The sequence below is a fragment of the Pristis pectinata genome, chromosome 21, assembly GCF_009764475.1.
Source record: "Pristis pectinata isolate sPriPec2 chromosome 21, sPriPec2.1.pri, whole genome shotgun sequence".
NCBI classification, from domain to species: Eukaryota; Metazoa; Chordata; class Chondrichthyes; order Rhinopristiformes; family Pristidae; genus Pristis; species Pristis pectinata.
Window position 1 is genome coordinate 10952713 of NC_067425.1, and position 19538 is coordinate 10972250.

At 43.0% G+C, this 19538-nt stretch overlaps 1 protein-coding gene across 1 annotated transcript in view; it reads left to right on the forward strand.

The window, feature by feature from the left end:
- Positions 1-19538, forward strand: part of LOC127581192 (rap1 GTPase-activating protein 2-like) — a 328459-nt gene that overhangs the window by 124426 nt on the left and 184495 nt on the right. Inside the window, 1 exon segment of the mRNA XM_052035296.1 lies at positions 507-542. Coding sequence (XP_051891256.1) covers positions 507-542 — 36 coding nt within the window.

Sequence of the window (19538 nt, forward strand, 5' to 3'; positions counted from 1 at the left end):
TTTTTTGTATTTGTCAACAGTTTTTCTCACTTCTGCATAATTGCTTCCTTCGTAAGGTTAAATCGATCGAATCAGAAACAATGCATTTTCATCCAGCTGCGTCCCAGCTTAACAGAGAGTTCAGATCAATTTTGACTCTTGCTTTCTGTATTATTTCATTGGACTGTGCAAAATTGGAACATGATGCTGGGGTATAATATACAGATTACATGGTGTTTCACTCACGAGTACAACGTTATCAATTGCCAAGGGTTGTTTTGCATTACAGGAGGCTTTGCCTGCACATGGTGGGCAGGAAGTGAATGGGGCTTGGGCAGTGTATGGTGCCTGCAGCTGTAGCCAGCTAACCATGCCAATGCTCAGCAGTTTGCTTTCTGAGCTTGGACGCCAGCTGATTTATACAGGAAAACCATGTCCAGTTGAGAGGAAATTGATTTTTTGATGCTTATTCATCTTAGTTGAGTATTTGTGAATGATGAATTTTCATTCATTTTTTTGTTTTTCAGGATTGATAAGTCTACCGTGGCTGCCTTGAGACAGAGGTGAGTAATCTAATGTGTCTGAAGCTGAATACAGGGCAAGATAGGCAATAACCCTGTTCCATCTTTTCAGGTCAGCGTGCTGTATAATTGTTATCAATCCTTTGTTGATTTTGATAGAACATTGAATAATCACATACTTCTTGACTTGTCTTCTTTAGGTGTCATTGATCTGATTTTTTTTTGTATGTGTTTGAAATGCTGACATTTATTTTCTGCATAATGGGTCCATGTACACTACTGATACTGTGAGACGTGCAGGAAGCTATTGCAGTTCTTAGTTACCTGATCCCATTGTCTGATGCTGCATTGGAATTTAGTGTTTAGCTAAAAGCATTATTAAACCAGATATTATGCTCGCTGGACTTTCCGTGAAGGTTTTCCTGACCTCCCACCACAACTTTGGAGGAAGAGAAGCAGAAAGGCCCAGGAATAGAAATTGCATAAATGGATGAAAATACGTGAATGGTTAAAAACATGTTTGCACCATTTCGCCCTGAATTTCCAAAGTCTTCTGCTAGAGCTATAGTTAAAGCTCAGGAGAATCTCAATGAACTTCTACCTTCTAGGATTTTGTGATGAGTGTTCTCTCTGTGCAAATGCCGAACGTATACACATGATTCTCTCTATATGTCTTCTTTATTTAAAAGTTAACCTACTTAAACTAAATGGGATATTGTCACAGAACAGCAAGAACAGCTCAGAATCTTGGCAGAATTGTACGAAATAGGAAAAATGATTGCAGGTCCTGCCCAGGTTACGAATGCCTGACTTGCGTCCAGCCCGCACATACGACTGAGCATTTGGCAGACGGGTGGGATGAATTTGCCAGCTGCTGTGGGGCTGCAGGCATCTTCTGCTGTTTGGGAACTTAGTTCGCTGCCGCACTTCCGACTTGCGAACTGTTCTGGCTTTTAGGCATGAGTTATACCCCCAACCACTCGTTAACGCTGGAGTCTTTTATACTGGTTCAAAAGCTCAAAATGTTACATGGATTTATGCCTCTGCAATGCCTGAATTCAGGAAAAGCTCATTGAGTGTGTGTGGAATAGTGCTGCCTTGCCCAATAATCAACATGCCGGAGTTCTTCATCACAGCAGCAGAGTTGTTGAACCCATGTAGACATATTCAGGAGACCCAGAGAGAAGTAGGTCACGCCTGTCACAGAGGGCAGGACAATCAGGTAAGTTATATTTCTAAGGTGTCAATGAGAGAATTGTTCACTTAATATCAGTTATATTTTTATAATTAAAAAGTACCGTTGATATAGTTTTCGTATCAGTCTTCATAATAGGGAATTTGAATTGGGCTTACATCCATTCTAGATTGAATAACCTGATTTCCATCATTGTCCATTCTACAAAACTCCCTGAGCTGTGTGGGGTAAGACTCAGCGGCACTGCATTAAATCAATCACTGGATTAGATTGTGTGCTTTGAACAAGAAGAGCAAAGCTCCCATGGGGTAGATGGAGGGTAAAATACTTCCACTTGTGAAAACACCAAAACGAGAGTCCCTAGGTATAAGATATTCCCGTTGGATTCGGTAGGAATTCCAAGAGTGATGCTATGATAATCCAGGGATAGGACGTGAGGGTGAAAAAATTGAGGTAGAAGGTCAGCCATTATCTTATTGTATGGTGGAAGAGACTGGGGGGCTGAATGGCCGACACCCGCTTCTGTTCCTCAGGGTTTAAGGTTAGAATGTGGAACTCCAGTACCACTGAGAGTGCCTGAATAGGCCAGACATATTTAAAGGTACATTTGTGAGAGTGAACAAAGTTAAATGGAATGATCCTTTCTTTCATGTGGCTAATGTGACCCCAGACAACAATTGTAGTTTCCCATTTTGATGTTTAAGCGGGAAGGCAGAGTGCATCACAACATCTCCATATTTGGGGATCAAATATTGGGTCATTAACAGAAACAACAAATACTGGAAACACTCAGCAGGTCAAGCAGCATCTGTGGAAAGAGAAACACAGTTAACTTTTCAGGTATTATATGTCCTGTTGAGTGTTTCTGTTGACCACTGACAAACATTGGAGAATTTTTATATTTTCCACTTGTGCAGCAAGTATCCCCATCTGTCCTGAAGTTGTGGATGTGTTTTGGAGATTCCCATAGCCTGCAGAGCCACTCTTCCCATGTGCCAGGTTATGAGAAATGTCATTGACTCTGTGAGCAAACATTGGTCCTCAATCTCCTGGTCTTCATAGCAACTGCTGAAATGATAGGCTTGAATGACGAACAGTGGTAGGATGCTTGAGAGGAATGTAAGCACAGCCACAATTTTCCAATTGGGCAGAAAATTACTTTGCTGGAAATTCTGTTTAATCCTATGTAAAAAAAACTGAATCAAAAATCCAGCTACAAGTGAAAATACACTGGGTGTTTGAAGGCTGCAGGTAATACCTCAGTACACTGCCATTCAATGAGATCGTGGCTGATCTTTTACCTCAGTGCCACTTTCCTGCACTAACTCCAAATCTCACAGTTCCCTTAATACCCGATCACTGTCTTGAATACGCTCAGTGTCTGAGCCTCGACAGCCCTCCTGGCTGGAGGATTCCAAAGATTCGCTGCACATTGGGTGAAGAAATTTCTTCTCACCTCTATCATGAACGGCCAACCCCTCATTTTGAACTTGTGACCTCTGATCCTGGACACGGCAACCAGGGGAAAGGTCATCCCTATGTTTACCCTGTCAAGTCCTAGGAAAATTCTGAGCTGTGGGCCCACTGCCCCTTTTTCTAATCATTGGTTTAAAGTGGACAAAAAATTAAAAGGACGTGGACCCTGGGAGATGGAACATGGGAGAGAGCCCTGCCCTCTCATCATGCAAACAGTGCAGCTTTAAGAAACTGGTTGAGGGATTCTGTTGTCAGCGATGCCATATTCACATGAGCATCTTAAACAAGCCATTTTTTCTGTTGAAATACTGCATAGATGGAGTCAACAGCTGATTTCCCCAGCTCCTCCTCCAGTGTACTTGGCAGAGGGAGTGACCTTATTAGGATGTTATCACTTTCACGTAAAGCATAGCACACTTTCCTTGCCAACCTACCACTGTTTTCAGCACGTGAGGCAGCCTGTTCTCCAGCCACCACCTCTGTTGTCCAAAACATGGCAGCTCGAAAGGAATGCTGATACTGAATTTTCTTCTCTCTCCTGTGCAGAAGCCATTAACCTCAAGGTGAGGTGGCACTGCAGAATTTCCGTGCTGTGTACAAGATTGCCAATGCATTTGTTTCCCTGAAGACCATTTGCCCTTTCTGATCACCATGGTGTGTGCATCCTGACAACCGACCTGAGGTGGAAGCCATGTTCTCCATCAAGATTCAAAGGTCCTCTGAGGTATTTCGCAGGGAGATCTGGAGAAACGACCTCACCCAGAGAGTGGTTAGAACCAACACACTGCACCCATCATCAGTCCACAGCTCTCCTTTAATGAATAACTGTTATTAATTAAGCAGATTGTTGTCACCTGGAGCTTGCCGCCTGGAAGAGTAGTGAGACACAGGTCATCAGTGACTTTCAACGGTGTGAAAAATTGCGGCTATGTGGAGAAAAAGAGCAATTTGGGCCCCAGTTGTTTTGTTCGAAGATTAGAAACTGGTCTGATGGGCCAAATGGTCTCATTCTGTGCATCATGTTTCAGTCTGGCTTTTGCACCACAGTTGAGCTGTTCACTTCCTGAAAGATTTCTTGTATATGAAATCAAACTGAGTATGTTTAGCATTGGGCTACACTGAAAGCGAAGTCTATTAATATCTATTACACTCATTTCAAAACCTCTGTGGAAGTGCAAATCCTATTTATGGGTACAGGGTGGTGCAGTGGGTGAAGGCACTCTCCTTTCACTTCTGTGATCTGGCTTTATATGCAGCTCACGCAGTATGGGTGGATCCCCGATCTCTACCCAATGGAACCCAGGATAAGTGCTCAGTACAATGTTGGTGCTCACTAGCCATTTTCCACTTTGTGCAAATCTGAACTTGCCTTCCTCGGAAAAGGCCATGACTATGATTTGGAACAGATACAGTAGGGATTAAGTATACCAGTTACACTCAAAGTAAAGTGGAGCATGAGTCTAGTTCACATAGTACATGACCTTGGCACCATTGACACTGAGTGTCCATGCACCAATAAAATAAAAATGCCTATTTCAACTTGTTTTTCTGATCAGTTTTAATGGATGGATTTTCCAGAGAAACATTTGTCAAAAGCTTTCTGAAAATTGTAATAAGTCATGCATCTAAATCCTCAAAGCTACCTGAGATGTTTGTCATACTCTCTTCAATCCACACTGACTAATTCTTACTAAGCTTTTACTATCGCAACCTGCACCTTGGAACAGATCCCATTGTTTAATGTGTTATTGATGTTTGACTAACGGATTAGCAGTTATCCTTTTTAACTGCAGCATAGCAGCCCTCTTCCACTCCTGGTCTTCACCAGTCAGCTGCATGTTTCATGATGGTATCCCGTGTTTCCCCACCCTCATCCCAGTTCGCTCTGGCAAACAGCAGAGTCATTTATACAATGAACAGAGTCTGTTTACATAGAACAAAGTATATTTCCACAGAAAACAATATATTTACTCGGCAAACAAATAATAAAATCTATTTAGACAAGGAGAAAGGTCTTCACTGAAACCAAAGCAAAGTCCCTCAATTAGAGCGGCATTATTTCTCCTGCAAATGCAATGAGTGGAGGATTAATCCATAATGCCCATTAAGTACATGGTCACTTACAGCAGTGTTGTCTCAATTTATGGTCGGCTGGGGAAATATCCAAGAAATCTAATCATCCAAAAGGTGGTAGTCACTCACAGCTGTTCTTCTTGAAGTAATGGAGCAGAATTCCCCGTGCATGGTCAAAGTAGCATAGCTTGTTTGAGCAAATTTTCCATCATGAACAGTGGGGAATCTCAGTAAACTTTGTGCTCCCTGGCTGGTGTCCAACATCATTGTCATAGACTTGGTGGTAAACTGTCAGCAAGTTCAGCACTTACGCACTTGGCCGCACTTATGCACTTGGCCACACTTGTGCAGAAACACCCAGCTTTCTGGAGCTCTGGCAGCAAATAATGATGACCATGAACCCATAGGATCATTGTAAAAACCCTTTAAGGAAATAAATCTCCTTCTCTATCCTGCAACTCCACAGCAATGTGGTTGATTCTTAACTGTCCTCTGAAATGTAGCAAGCTATTCAGTTCAAAGGCAATTAGTGATGAACAATAGATGTTGGCCTTGCCAGTGACATCCACGTACAACAAATGAACGACTCAGCTCAGTTTACCCTCTACACAAGTCTCTAATGTCAAATCCTATCTCTATACCTTCTAAACCTTTCTCCCTCTGTTCATTATCTGGCTTCCCATAAAACTAATCTATCTTGGCCTCCTTTGCTGCTTGAGGTAGGAAGTTCTGCCTTCTAAACGTTCTCTGAGGTAGAGCAGTCTTTTAGCTTTGCAGTGTAACCATTTGTGCTTTCTTCTTCTAACTCTCTCAAGACCAATTTCAAAAAGTATAAATCTTGCAACCCTGCAAATGCTTATTGAAACCCATGCTCACCATGGCAACCAAGGAGTAATTGTGTTCTCTTACATTAGGTGCGTAATCCCCTGTTAAACAACCAATTAATTGTAATTGCCTAACACAAGTCACTGCAGGGATTTAGTATCAAACTGAGAAAATGGCCGCTCGCCATGATGACAGGCAGGAAATTTTGTTTGATTTGGATAAATATTAATCTTCCTTTACTAACTGCTTAATAGCAGCATACGGCCCACACCCCGTGAATTAAGTGAATGACCAGTGTAGATGGTACCTTGTGCATCAACTCTGCTTTGAATTAATTGTTCTTCCTTTTGTTATCTTGCACAACAGAGGGCATTAATTCAAAGAAAAATGTATACCGTGATGGAATTTTTATAATGAACTGTAAAAACAATTGCAAGAATGCAAAGGATTGCAAATCATTGTTCGACTGTGGCTTCAGGTAAACAGCTGTTTGGTTATGCCAACAGGCCTCTAAACCGAGCTGCCAGAACTAGAGACAGGATGGAAAAGCCAGGGTCTGCTTGACACTCAGGTTGGCAGTCGCTGTGGTACCAGAATTCCGTGCATATTCTTGTGGCGTTAGGGTGGTGCTCCTGAAACATATCTGAGGATGTCAAAACGGTGGATGGTGAGAGGATATTTCTTCGGGTGAACCGTTCCAGAACTGGAGACGGGGTGGGTGAGGGGTGGCTTAGTTTCAGAATAAGAACTTGACCATTTTTTAATCTCATAATGACACAGAAAGAGGTCATTTGGCCCATTAGCTTCATGCTGGGTCCCATTAGGTCCATTCCCCATCTCCTTATTTCCAACTTATTCTCTCATATATCCCCATTCACTCCTCTTTTTGCTGTTAACTTGCACTAGGTAAAATGTACAGTGGCCAGGTAACCTAGTTGCACATTTTTGGGTTTCAGGAAGAAATTAGAGCACCCTAAGGAAATCCCCTGGTCACAGGGAGAGCATGCAAACTCCACACAAACAGTGCCTGAGGTCAAGATCTAACCCAGGAGCTGTGAGGGAGCAGCAATCACTGCTGTGCCACTGTGGCACCCATTTAAGATGGAGGGAGGAAGAATTTTTTCTCTTGGAAAGATGTAAATGTTGGGAAGTCTTTACCCGGAGAATTATGGAGGCTGAATACTTTTAACTATGATCCTATTGAACGGTGGAACAGGTCAGGGGTCCACTCCTGCTCCTCTTGGAAAGCCTACAGAGATTCTCATAGAAACTCACTCTGCTGATAAGGTCATTGGATCCCTAGGAATCCTCAGGAATTGACAAAAAACGAATGTTGCTCCATGCTGCCCCTGTGAATATCGTACAGCACCGCTCCCCCCCCCCCCCCCCCATATCCATCAATGTTAGTGACCTACACCAAGAACATCCATGAGTCACCTGTATATGGCAACCAGTTCAATCCACTTGCTACATGCCTTCCATTGAACCTGACCAGGATGTGTTTCCAGGCAGCCTTTGGAACAAGGAATGGGAATCAATGGAAGTGAAAATGAAATTCTTTATAATTAACCCCATGTATCAGTCTAGTATGTTTGAGTTGCCATTCTGAAAATGGGTCCTGCTCAATGAACAAGAAAGCAGCAACAGCTATGTGCAGCCAATCTTCCCCAATGGGGAGGATTACTTTTGATCCATTATTTCCTGTGGCTGTGACAAAATACAGACAATGTTGCATTTTGTCAAGGATTGTCCCTTCATCAAACTGGGGAGAAGTCTAACAACATTGAGCTTGTAAAGTAGGGAGTGATAGTGATCACTTGCAGAGAAATCCGTTCACTAATTAATATAAATATTTTTTTCTCGATCCACTAAATGGATATGGTGTTTTGGTACAGACATAGATAGCCAGTAGGAAAGGGACACAAGAGTCTTGATGTTGGAGAGATGTTAAGAGAAATCCTGTAACTTCTCTGCAATTGTCAAAAAACCTTGGCTCCTGTTTGTTTATTGGTGAGCCTAAATTGGGAGTGCATCAAACCATTTTCCCTAAACATGATGCAGACTGCTGTGTCACCTGGCAGCTGCTGAATAGATTTGTAGTGAGAAATGCCAATTTAGGGTCAGCTCTCAGCAACTAATTGTACTGTGAATCAACCCATTCTTTTCAATCTGTCAACTTTCTTGGGATAATTTATTCTTAATTGAGTGACTTTTATTATCTGTCTATTCTGTTGTCACATTTATTGCATTTATTATTTTAAGCAGCTTTATATCTTGAATGTATTTTTGCTCATCTTTTCTGTTAAATCATAATCTTAAAGATTTGGGACTTGGTACTTCTGCAAACTTCTGTATTTTCAAATGCAGGCTTAGCATTTTGAGGGATCTGTTAGCATTGTGCTCAAGATGTGGCCTAACTGCTATGTAAAAGCACTTTTGTATGTCATTGATTACACAGATTATCTGGCCATTTGTGTATGAAACTTTTTTGTGCACTAACTGGTTGTTGCATTTGCCTACATAAAAACAATGGCACTTCAGAGTAACTAACTGAGGATGTTGTAGGTCTCTATATAAATACACTCTTCCTCCCTTTCCTATTCTGCCAATATACATCCCAGCATTATATTCGTTATGGGCAGTCCCTCAGGATTGAGAACAATTTGCTTCCACTCTGATTTTCAGGGTGCTGAGATGACATGTGAAGCCGATGTGGGACTGGAGACTATTCCACAGATGGGGCAGGAGGTGCCTTATGGCTGAGTGGCTGGATGGATCGTGAACTGGTGCACTTCTTCCAACATTTACGTTGGGTTTCCAATGTGCTCCTGATGTCAGGGTTTGAGGTTCTCAATACCGCCCTGAATGCTCCTTCTGCACTTTCAGTGGTCAAGGACCAGAGATTTCTAAAGGTCACTAGGGATAATGCAATTTTCAAGGAGGCTTTCAGAACATCCTTGTTCCTTTATCTGCTTGGTAATGTCTTCCTGTGATAGAGCACATAATAGAGTGTCCATTTTGGGAGTCTTATGTGGTGGCAGCTCAATGGACCTGACTTAGGGCTTCAATGATGGAGATGTTGACCTGGGAGACACCCATTCTTTGCCTTTATAAATTCCAAATTTCTTTTGCTCCTATTGATCCATGGTAAATCTTTTACCATAATTCTGTTGGTTCTTGCGATTCTTCTGATGCCAATAAAATACTCCAGTTTGTACTGCAGCATTGGTAACTAGCTCAAAGCTGAAGACTGATAACAGTACCCTCAAGCTCTGGATCCAGTACTTTTCTATTCAACATTCTTTCACCCATCACCAGACACTAGTTGGTTTTAACAAATATTTTCCTCTCTCCTCCTTTGTCGTTATAACCATTCTATTCATTTTATTCTAGCTTTAGTTGTTGATTATTCCTATTTTATATTTCCTTTTTCTTGGAGAGTCACTCTACATTATAATTTTAAAGATATTGCCTTAGCCTTGATGGCAGCATATTTCATCACTGTTTCAAAATAAACTATTGCTTGTTACTTTGTTGATTATTTTTTAGCTACTTCTGTTCAGTTGAAAACCTTGCATTTAGATTCCACCGTTTCTACATTGACTGATCTAGATATGAACCATTTCGAATTGAATTTTTGGCATAAAAGGCTATCTCATCTATTCTGAATCCATTTAAAATTTTTACTGATCAATTGAATTCACCCATTATTTGGAATTGGTTTATTATTGTCACATGTACTGGTACAATAGAAAACTTTGTTTTGCATGCCATCCAAACAGATCATTTCATTGCAACAGTGCAATGAGGTAGTACAAGGGAAAACAATAACAGAATTTAGAATAAAGTGTTACAGTGCAGGCAAACAATAAGGAGCAAGGTCATAACGAGGTAGATTGTGAGGTTAAGTGTCCATCTTATCATACTAGGGGACTGTTCAATAGTCTTATAACAGTGGGATAGAAGCTGTCCTTGAGCCTGGTGGTACGTGCTTTCTGCCTGATGGGAGGGGGCAGAAGAGAGAATCTCTGGGGCGGGTGGGGTCTTTGATTACATTGGCTGCTTTACTGAGGCAGCGAGAAGTGTAGACAGAGTCCATGGAGGAGAGGCTGGTTTCCGTGATGTGCTGAGCTGTGTCCACAACTCTCTGCATTTTCTTGCGGCCTTGGGCAGAGCAGTTGCCATACCAAACTGTGATGCATCCAGATAGGATGCTTACTATGGTGCATCGATAAAAATTGGTGAGGGTCAAAGGGGATATGCCAAATTTCTTTAGCCTCCTGAGAAAGTAGAGACACTGCTGTGCTTTCTTGGCTGTGGTATCTCTCTGATGCTCTGAGATGCCTTCTGTACGTATGAACGCATCATGAACGCCTGGTAGTAATGATGATTTTGTGGTTGCTCAATCACCGTGAAGACTTCCCTTGGTGATAACCGAAACATTTCATTGTGATATCTGTCATACATGGCAGCACAACAGAATTAGTAAGGGTGTGATGAAAGCTGAGGGAGCCACAAAGGCAGTTGTCTGACAGTCGAGTTTAGACAATAGTTTGTATTTCTAGAAGCAATGGGCAAGGAATGCCTGTTTGTTGGGAATCCATGGATTTCCAAAATTACAGCATAAATTCACCTACTGTTTATGCTGCTCCTACCCAACTTCACCCTGCACTATCACTGCACAGTCCTATTCCTTTCTTTCCATTTTACTTATTTAGTTTCTCCTTCAAGGCAGTCATTCTGTTCCCCTCAACCACTCCATATTATCCTTCTATCTAATTGTTTGAGGATATGGACTTTCCTGGCAAGACCCAGCATTCATTGTATTTTCTTGATTGCACGGACTGGGTGCCTTGCCAGGCCATTTTGGAGGGGAGTTTGGAGTGCTGTGGGCCTGGAGTCATGTATAGGGCAGAGCAGGTGAGTATGGCAGACTTTCTTCACTGAAGGACATCGGCAAGTAGATAGGATTTTACTGGGTGGAAATATTGTACCTGCAATGTCTACTGGATTTATGACCAAGTCTCATATCTAAGGTACTTCTACCCTGTCAGCCCTTTCACCATTTTAAGGACCTCTATTGGTTCATCACTTGACCCAAACCACAGCCAGCTCAGTCTTTCCTGATAGTTAGTTGCCCAGTGTTGCAGTCAATCTTGTAAATCTTTTACTGCATCTTCCCCATTGCCTCTATCTATCTTTGTAACACGGACCAGCAACTGTGACACACATTGGAAAATGCACAAATTCCTGTGTGCTTATAATATAAAACAAAGACTGCTTTAGGCTTTTCACCTTATAAATTGGCTGTGGAAAAACATAGATTTCTCATGTAAATGGATGTGGCTGCATTATGGCCCTGTTTTTTCATTTCATTTAATGCCACTAGTCTCAGATGAGCTGTGAAATTACCTGGGAAGCAGCTGAAATATGTTGTAACCTGCAATGTATTTCTTACCGGGTTGTCTCATTAGCACTGTGGCTACGGGTTAGATATCACCAACAAATAGGGAGTAAATTCAAAGCTGCTGGCAGAGGCTGCGGATGGATCGAGCAGCTGTCCAGCCAGTTCCCAGAGCAACTCGTTTCCGCAGCAGTAAACCATAACAAGGTGCCAATAGGAAAATTAAGGTCAAAGATTTAGCTCTTTCTATCTCTTTTCATTGAGACTGGGCAGTTGGGCTTTCTCTCTTAATGGTTCTTGGCAGTTACACTTTGGCACAATAAACACAAATGCAGAAATGAAAAAAAGCATTTCCCTTTCTTACTAATTGATTAGTTGAAGCCACTTGTAAAACATCGAATTATACACTTATGAAATGGTACCACTTAAAGTGAATTCATTGATCTCTCCCATAAAACCTCACTGCCCTCTGCCATTGTCACTGCTATTTGCTGATCAATGCAAATAGCTCTCATTGTCTAAAAGCTAAATACCACAGATGCTGGAGTCCGAAATAAAAAAGAAAAGGCTAGAAGTGCTCAGCAGGTCAGTTAGCATCACTGGGGGGAGAAACTGAATCCATGTTTCAGATCAATCAAAACAGCACGTTTCTGATTCTGAGGAAGTTCATGGACCTCAGCGGCTCTCTGTTTTTCTCTCTCCACAGACGCTGCCTAACCTGCTGAGTATTTCCAACAATGTCTGTTCAATTTCAGCTGTCAATACTTAAAGTAACTGCCTGGAACTGATGCACCTTAAATTCCAAATTAAATCAATAAATTAGATTTAATCTCATCTCACTCAGTGAGGCTGTAATTAAAAGGGATCCATTTCAATCCAGCTTTCACCCACTCAAGAGGCCAATGAATCTATTACCATTCACAGTTGTCATTCATTCCACACATTCTTTAGATGAGTTTTTCCTTGATACGAGCATCAGCCACTGGATGAATGTGCCTCTCTGCAATATGGTTCTCTGTCAATAAAAGTAAGTGTATGGAGGTGATTACTACAGCACCTGATGTTCTTACACACATATATCCTTGACAACCAAAGACTTTATTTCTCCTTAGCTAATTTTTGTCAGACAGGAAAGGTATAACTGAATGTTATTAGTATATGTGGCAGATCTGTTCTATTACCGCTAACCTATTCCATATGAAACACCTCTTTAAATAAGCAGAGCCAAATTAGCACTGATGAATGGTTCAGAATTTTTACCATAGCCTTTGTAGATTTGTGGGATCATATTATCTCATTATGCTGGTTTCTATAATATTTTTATGACTGTGTATTTTGGCCCCAGATATAGGACAATCAGGCTTGATACAACTGGAAAGATGATTACTGCATATACTGTTCTAATCACCTTGATTCCCATGGAACCAGTCTAATTGAAAGTAAACACTATTATCCTTTGATCCTTAATACTTGAAGGAAAATTGGTGGAAAGCTTTCAAGGTAGAGGTATAGGGAGTTGTAGATCATTCAGTCACCAATAGGATATGCAGTCAGAAAGTAAATCAGCCATATCCTATACAATGAATCACAACAAGCAATATCTCTTTGATGTAATTACCAATTCTCTGAAGCCATCACAATCTCTTTCTTTTTAGTGCTTAACTCTTCTGTTGCTCTCTCTCTCTCTCCCCCTCTCCCTCTCTCTCTCTCTCCCCCCCCTCTCTCCCCCCCTCTCCCCCCCCCCTCTGTCATTGCCTAAACGTCCGTTTTCGTTCTCTCGCTGTCTCTGTCACTGTGCCTTCCTGTCTTTACATCTCATTCCCTGTCACCTCCTGCAGCTCAGTGGGAGTATGCTCATTCTGGAATCAAGAAACAAATCGCAGGACGACCTCAGCGGGTCAGGAGACACCCGAAGAGTTAGAGGAAAGGTCGACGTTTTGGGTTGAGATCCTGCAACAGGACTGAGAGTGCAGAGGGGTGATAGAAAGAGGAGAGAGGGAGGGGAGAGGCAAGGGCTGGCAGGCGATAGGTGGAACCTGGTAAGGAGGGGCTGATGGGCAGGTGGAGCCAGGTGGGGCGGGGAAGTGGAGGGAGAGTTGAGAGACAGTGGCCGATGGGTAATAGCTGGAGACAGATAAGGAGAGAGAGGAATGTGCTGGTGGGGTGGGGATGGATGGTGATGTGGAGACACGAGAGGCTGCAGATGTTGGGATCTGCTAAAGTGAGGAAGGTGACAAGTGAAACCAGATAAGGGATGGATGACGGTCGAACAGAACCCCTGCAACAGTAGGAGGTGCAACACTTGTCTCTACACCTCCTCCCTCACCACCATCCAGGGAGCTAAACAGCCCTTCCAGCTCAGGCAAAACTTCACATGCTCCTCTCACACTGGAGATGCTGAGTGCAAAAATCCAAGCTGATGCTCTGGTGCAGTGTGGATGGAGTGCAGCCCCATTGGAGGAGCTTTCTGATGAAGCCTTGTTTGCCCTCTCAAAAGATCCCTTGGCACTGCTTTGAAGCGTGTCCCTGGTGTCCTGGCCAATAGTTTTGTTTGTAGGATTTTGCTGTGGGCTTATTGGGTGCTGTTTCCTATGTTATGATAATCAATACACAATCCAGGTGAAGGGTCTCCACCCGAAATGTGGACTGTCCGTTACCCTCTGCAGACGCTGCCTTACCTGCTAACTTCCTCCAGCAGCTCGTTATTTGCTCCAGATCCCAACATCTGCAGTCTCCCGTGTCTCCAGTACACATTTATTGTCTGTGAAGCACTTTGGAATATCCCGGAGCTATAGAAGCGCAAACCTTTCTTTCTTTCTTGCAATTTCATGTTCAGTTATGCCCTAGTTTGTGTTTCTCTTTCTCTACCCTTGCATTGCCTTTGTTTCTTTTTCTATATGACTTTCCTTTCCTCCACCCCTCCCCCTTTTGAATGTTTTACTCTGTGCAGAAATAATTGAGGTTTCTTTTCTACTCAAAGTATTGCAAAGTTAACATGTAATTTATGTAAACAAGTAACAGCATTTCCACAATGGCTCAGATGTCCTGAAGGTGTTCTTTACAGCAATTATTTAACTGGTGATTTTTGCCTTCACAAATGAGTCCTAATTAATATCACTTTAATGACAATTTGCCATCTGTCTTTGTGATACCAGATTTTATAGTTTCTCAGCTTTTTGGAAAATATTCTTAACTGTTCACTGCAAACTAGTTTCACCCACCAAGAGAATTGGTTTTCCTTTTGTTATTACCAGTACTAGATTTCACAGGCAATCCTTCCCCATGGGAATTTGATTAGAACAGAATAAACAGGAGCAGAAGGCCATTCGGCCCCTTGAACCTGCTTGGCCATTCAACAAAGTCATGATTTTCTATCTGACACAATTTTCTTGCTTTATCCCCATAATTCCTCCAGCGGATAACTTCACATTTATCCACACCATATTGCATTCCCTCACTCAACTTGTCCAAATATCCATGCATCCTCCTCCCAGCATACAATTCCACCTGGTTTCTTGTCAAATTTATAAATACCGTAAATCTCCGATAATCTGGCATCCAGTTGTTCGGAAACCCAGATGGTTTGCAATCTGGCTCACCCATTAGTCCAGAGTGTGAGCTGGGGATCTAGAGTGCAAGTGCGGCCAGAGTCAGGGTCTGGCGTGCTTGTGTATTTCCCTCTTCCTTTGAGCTCATCAGGTTCACTGGAAAACTTGTCATATTACTGAGTAACAAGTAAAAGTAAGATTAAGATAAGATATCTTTATTAGTCACTTGTACATCGAAACACACAGTGAAATACATCTTTTTGCGTAGTGTTCTGGGGGCAGCCCGCAAGTGTCGCCACTCTTCCGGCGCCAACATAGCATGCCCACAACTTCCTAACCCGTACATCTTCGGAGTGTGGGAGGAAACTGGAGCACCCGGAGGAAACCCATGAAGACACGGGGAGAACATACAAACTCCTTACAGACAGTGGCCGGATTTGAACCCGGATCACTGGCGCTGTAAAGTGTTATGCTAACCGCTACACTACCGTGCCTGCCACATAAGGTAGTAGTAAAAGTAATCTTCAGCCAGAGGGTGGTGAACCTGTGGAATTCGTTGCCATGGAGGGCTGTGAAGGCCAAGTCATTGGGTGCATTTAAGGCAGAGATTGATGGGTTCTTGATTGGTAAGGGGATTAAGGGTCATGGAGAGAAGGCAGGACAATGGCATTGAGAAGAGAAAAACGAATTAGCCATGATTGAATGGTGGAGCAGATTTGATGGCCCGAATGGCCTAATTCTGCTCCTATATCTTATGGTCTTATGGAAATAAAAATGTGTTTGATTGTAAGACGTGTCCTTTAAAACTCAACATGTTCGATGAGGGTATTGTTCTTGTTTGATGACACTCCTATGAAGCATCTTAGTCATTCACAGCTGTAGCTGTAGGTCCAGTCAGTGTTGTACTGTGGGAACATACACCAGCCGGTTTTCACAGAGGAAGATCCCAGAAGGAGCAAGAAGACCATTGTCTATTTTTGTGGTGAGATTGGGTAGTTTGTGTTGAGGAATAAATGTCGGCCAGGAGGTCAGGGGAACTTGAACAAGGCCCAGGACACACTGCGATTGAGCATTTTAAGGAGCAGAATTGTAAACAAAGTGACTATGGTAGTTAAATCATGTGGTCCTCAGGAGAGATGGAGCCAAAAGATGAACTATCCCATTGGCTTTTGTACAAATCCAGTAGCAATGGGTGGGGTGGGTTGAGTGGTAGAGGGAAGGCAGGAGGGAAGGGGACAAGAGACACCAACAGACTAGCAATGTCTTTCACAGTTGGCAGTGCTTCTCACAGGGCCTTGCTCCTCCAGGCACAGTGAGCCAATGGACAGCTCACTCAAGTCCAGTGCCACATGGTGCATGGGGAATCGGAAGGCAGGGCGGGATAACAAGAAAACCTACCACACGAGCAGAGCTTTGGCTGACTCCACTTGGCAGATTTAGAGGCTTAGAGTTGCACAGTGCAGAAACAGGCCCTTTGGCCCACTTCACCTATGCCAACCATTATGTCTATCTATACTCATCCCACTTGCCTGTATTAATATCATATCCCTCACCCCTCCTCTGGATCTCATAAATGGATACCAGAAACCCTTGCCCTCCTGTCAGCTACCCTCCTAAAAGTGTTGAAATCTCCGTCAAGAAAATCTGGTGTGGGCTTCATGCTACCTAGTTTCTTGATATACCCGCTCTCCTGCCCATTCTATTCACCTGGTACTTTCTTATATTCTTAGTTGCTGAATTCAGATCAATAATCTTGAACCATGCTGCTTATCCGAGTTGTTTACATATAGGAGCTTGTGGTTAGGAAATAAGATGCCCCTGATTTTTGCTCGACCCCATAGGATCATTTGGTTCCCACCTGCCTGAGAATTGCTTGACTTTAACAACTTCATGTACCAGGCACAGTGCATTTTTATTTATTTTCCCTGTGGCTACAACAGCCCCATCTGCTGGAGGAGTGTCAGCCCTCACTTGAGGACTGACACTAACTCACTCATTGACATTCAGCTTTGTAAGTGCTGGGCTGGGGGAGCTGAGATTGTTATTGACAATGCCCCTTGTAACTGGACCTGTTCCATGTGAGAGACCCATTCTTCACTGTGGACAAGTGAGACAATGGCAAAGCCATGGCCCCTGAGTGTTCGTCTAAACGCCCCTGAATTAAAAGGGAGGGGGGAGATATTCAAATGTTTAGCTGATCACAAAGCAGTTCAGCTTACTGTTATTATCCCTCCCAGTGGCCTCTATTTTCCCTCATATTAATAAATTCAACAATGCGGCAACACAAGCATTTCCAGAATTCATTTTTTTCATTAGTTACTATGGCAACCCGGCTAACCGATTGTAGAGGGATTGAAATGTAAAGGAAACTATCGCAGTGTTGCAGAATGGAAGGGGTTTATGCAGCTGTTTTGTAACAGAGCAAAGCCGCGCTGTTCATCGATTTGCAAAAGCCTCTCTAACCGTCTTTGTGACCAGACAGAAAGGGGAAAAAGAAAAGAAACTACAGACGTTTAATCCTGACTCAGTTTGCCTTCTCATTGATTTCTGGAGGAGCTGGGTTTTAAGGTGAATGTGATCTTGCAGAGGAGACGGGGCAATGTCCTCCCAGGGTGCAAAACTCCGGAGACCAAAGAAGTTCTGGTGAGTTTACTTTATTCCTTTTTAGCAAAATTGCATCTTGTTTTGACACCCAGGAGATGAATGAAGGGAGCTCAGAAAATAAGGATCTGAAAGACACACATCCATCAGAGATCTGCAGGGAATGTATTTGTCTACATTAGATTGATCTTAATAAGTTCAAATTAAATCACAAAGGATGCACTTCACAGAAATAGGCCATTCAGCCCAAACACTCCATGCTGGCGTTTATACTCCAAGGCTCCAAGCTGTTCTCATCTAAATCTATCAGTGTAACCCTCTGTTACCTGCTCCTTGTTCGCTCCTCCAGCGTCCCCTTAAATGCATCTGCACCATTCAGCTCAACTACTCCTTGTGGTAGCTGGTTCCACACTGACACCGCTCTTCGAGTACGGGGAGCTGGCATGGTGGCGCATTGGTTTCTGCTGCCTTACACCTCTGGGGTCCCGGGTTTGATCCTGATCCTGGGTGCTGCCTGCGTGGAGTTTGCGTGTTCTCCACGTGTCCGCTCGGTGCCTCAGTTTCCTCCTCGCATCCCAAAGACGTGCTACTAGGTTAACCGACGACTGTAAATTATCCCTTAATGTAGGTAAGTGGCAAAAGAACCAGAGGAGTTGATGGACAAGTGAAAGAGGGATACAGGGAGACAAGAGAAGGAATGGGATTGTACTGTCGGGGACAAGCAGAGACACAATGGGCTGAATAGCCTCCATCTATGTCACAGTAAATGAGTTCCCCTGTTGGATTTGGTGATAATCTTATATTAATGGTCACCAGTTATGCTCCTCTCCACAAGCAGAAATATTCTCCATGCATCTGCGCTATCAGAAACTTTCACTGTTTTCAAGGTCCCTCTCCAGCTTTCTTTGTTCAGAGGAAAAAGACCTGTCTGATTTCATGTGGTGGTATCAGTATATGGAAAATGGAATTTCTTTACACCCTGGTGCCCTGTCCAGAATCTTAATAGAGACTTTAACCTGGCATGACATGGATGGTAAATGAGCGGACAGTGGTGTTGTATTAATGCGCTAAGTGTTGGGCACGAATCACTTGGGAGTGCTCCAGGGATTTGAGTGAGAAATCTGTGCTGAAACTCTGCCCTGTCAGATGGTCGGTCTTTTGGCTGACACAGGAAGGCAATGCTTCATCTGCCATCTCGAGCTGGATGCAAAGGATCCTCTGGCACCCTTTCAAAGTGAAGCAACGGCATTCTCCCCAGAGAGCTATTCAGTATTTATTTCACAATTAACATCAGTGGAACATCTGGGTGACTTCCTACAGCTGGTGAACGTTTCCATTTGTTAAATTAACAAGGTTGTCAGTGTGACTCAGACAAGAATATCCGGAACATTGCTGAGGGGTTTAGATGAGGAAAGGCAGGGAGGAGACTTGAGTGGTCCATAGGACAGTATGGACTCATTGGGCCAAAATGGCATGTTTCCACTCTATATATCTGATATAATTTCCTTTAAACGGCTTAATGTCCTGTCCCACTATCAGAAGATTGTGTGGGAGGGGAGGGAGACAGAGGTGAGGTTTGTGCTTAGATTGTACCAGGACAGGCTGAATGGGGCAACTGGGCCTCTTCCTGTTTTCCTTTTCTATATTTTCATTCACCTTTGCAAACTTTTGCACTGTAAGTTGTTTACCGTAGACTGCCAAGGAATAAAGAGGACTTGAATTTATGTAGCGCATTCTAAAGCATTTTGCGCACCCAGAAACTTCAAAATGGCAATGACCTGATAATCTATTTTAACATCAATGGAGAGAGCTCCATTGCTCTTTTGTAAATTAGTGCTGTCGGATCTCCTACAACGAGCTGAGAGAGTGTGGACAGGGCCTCAGTTTAAATCTCACGTGAACGGCAAGAATGCAAC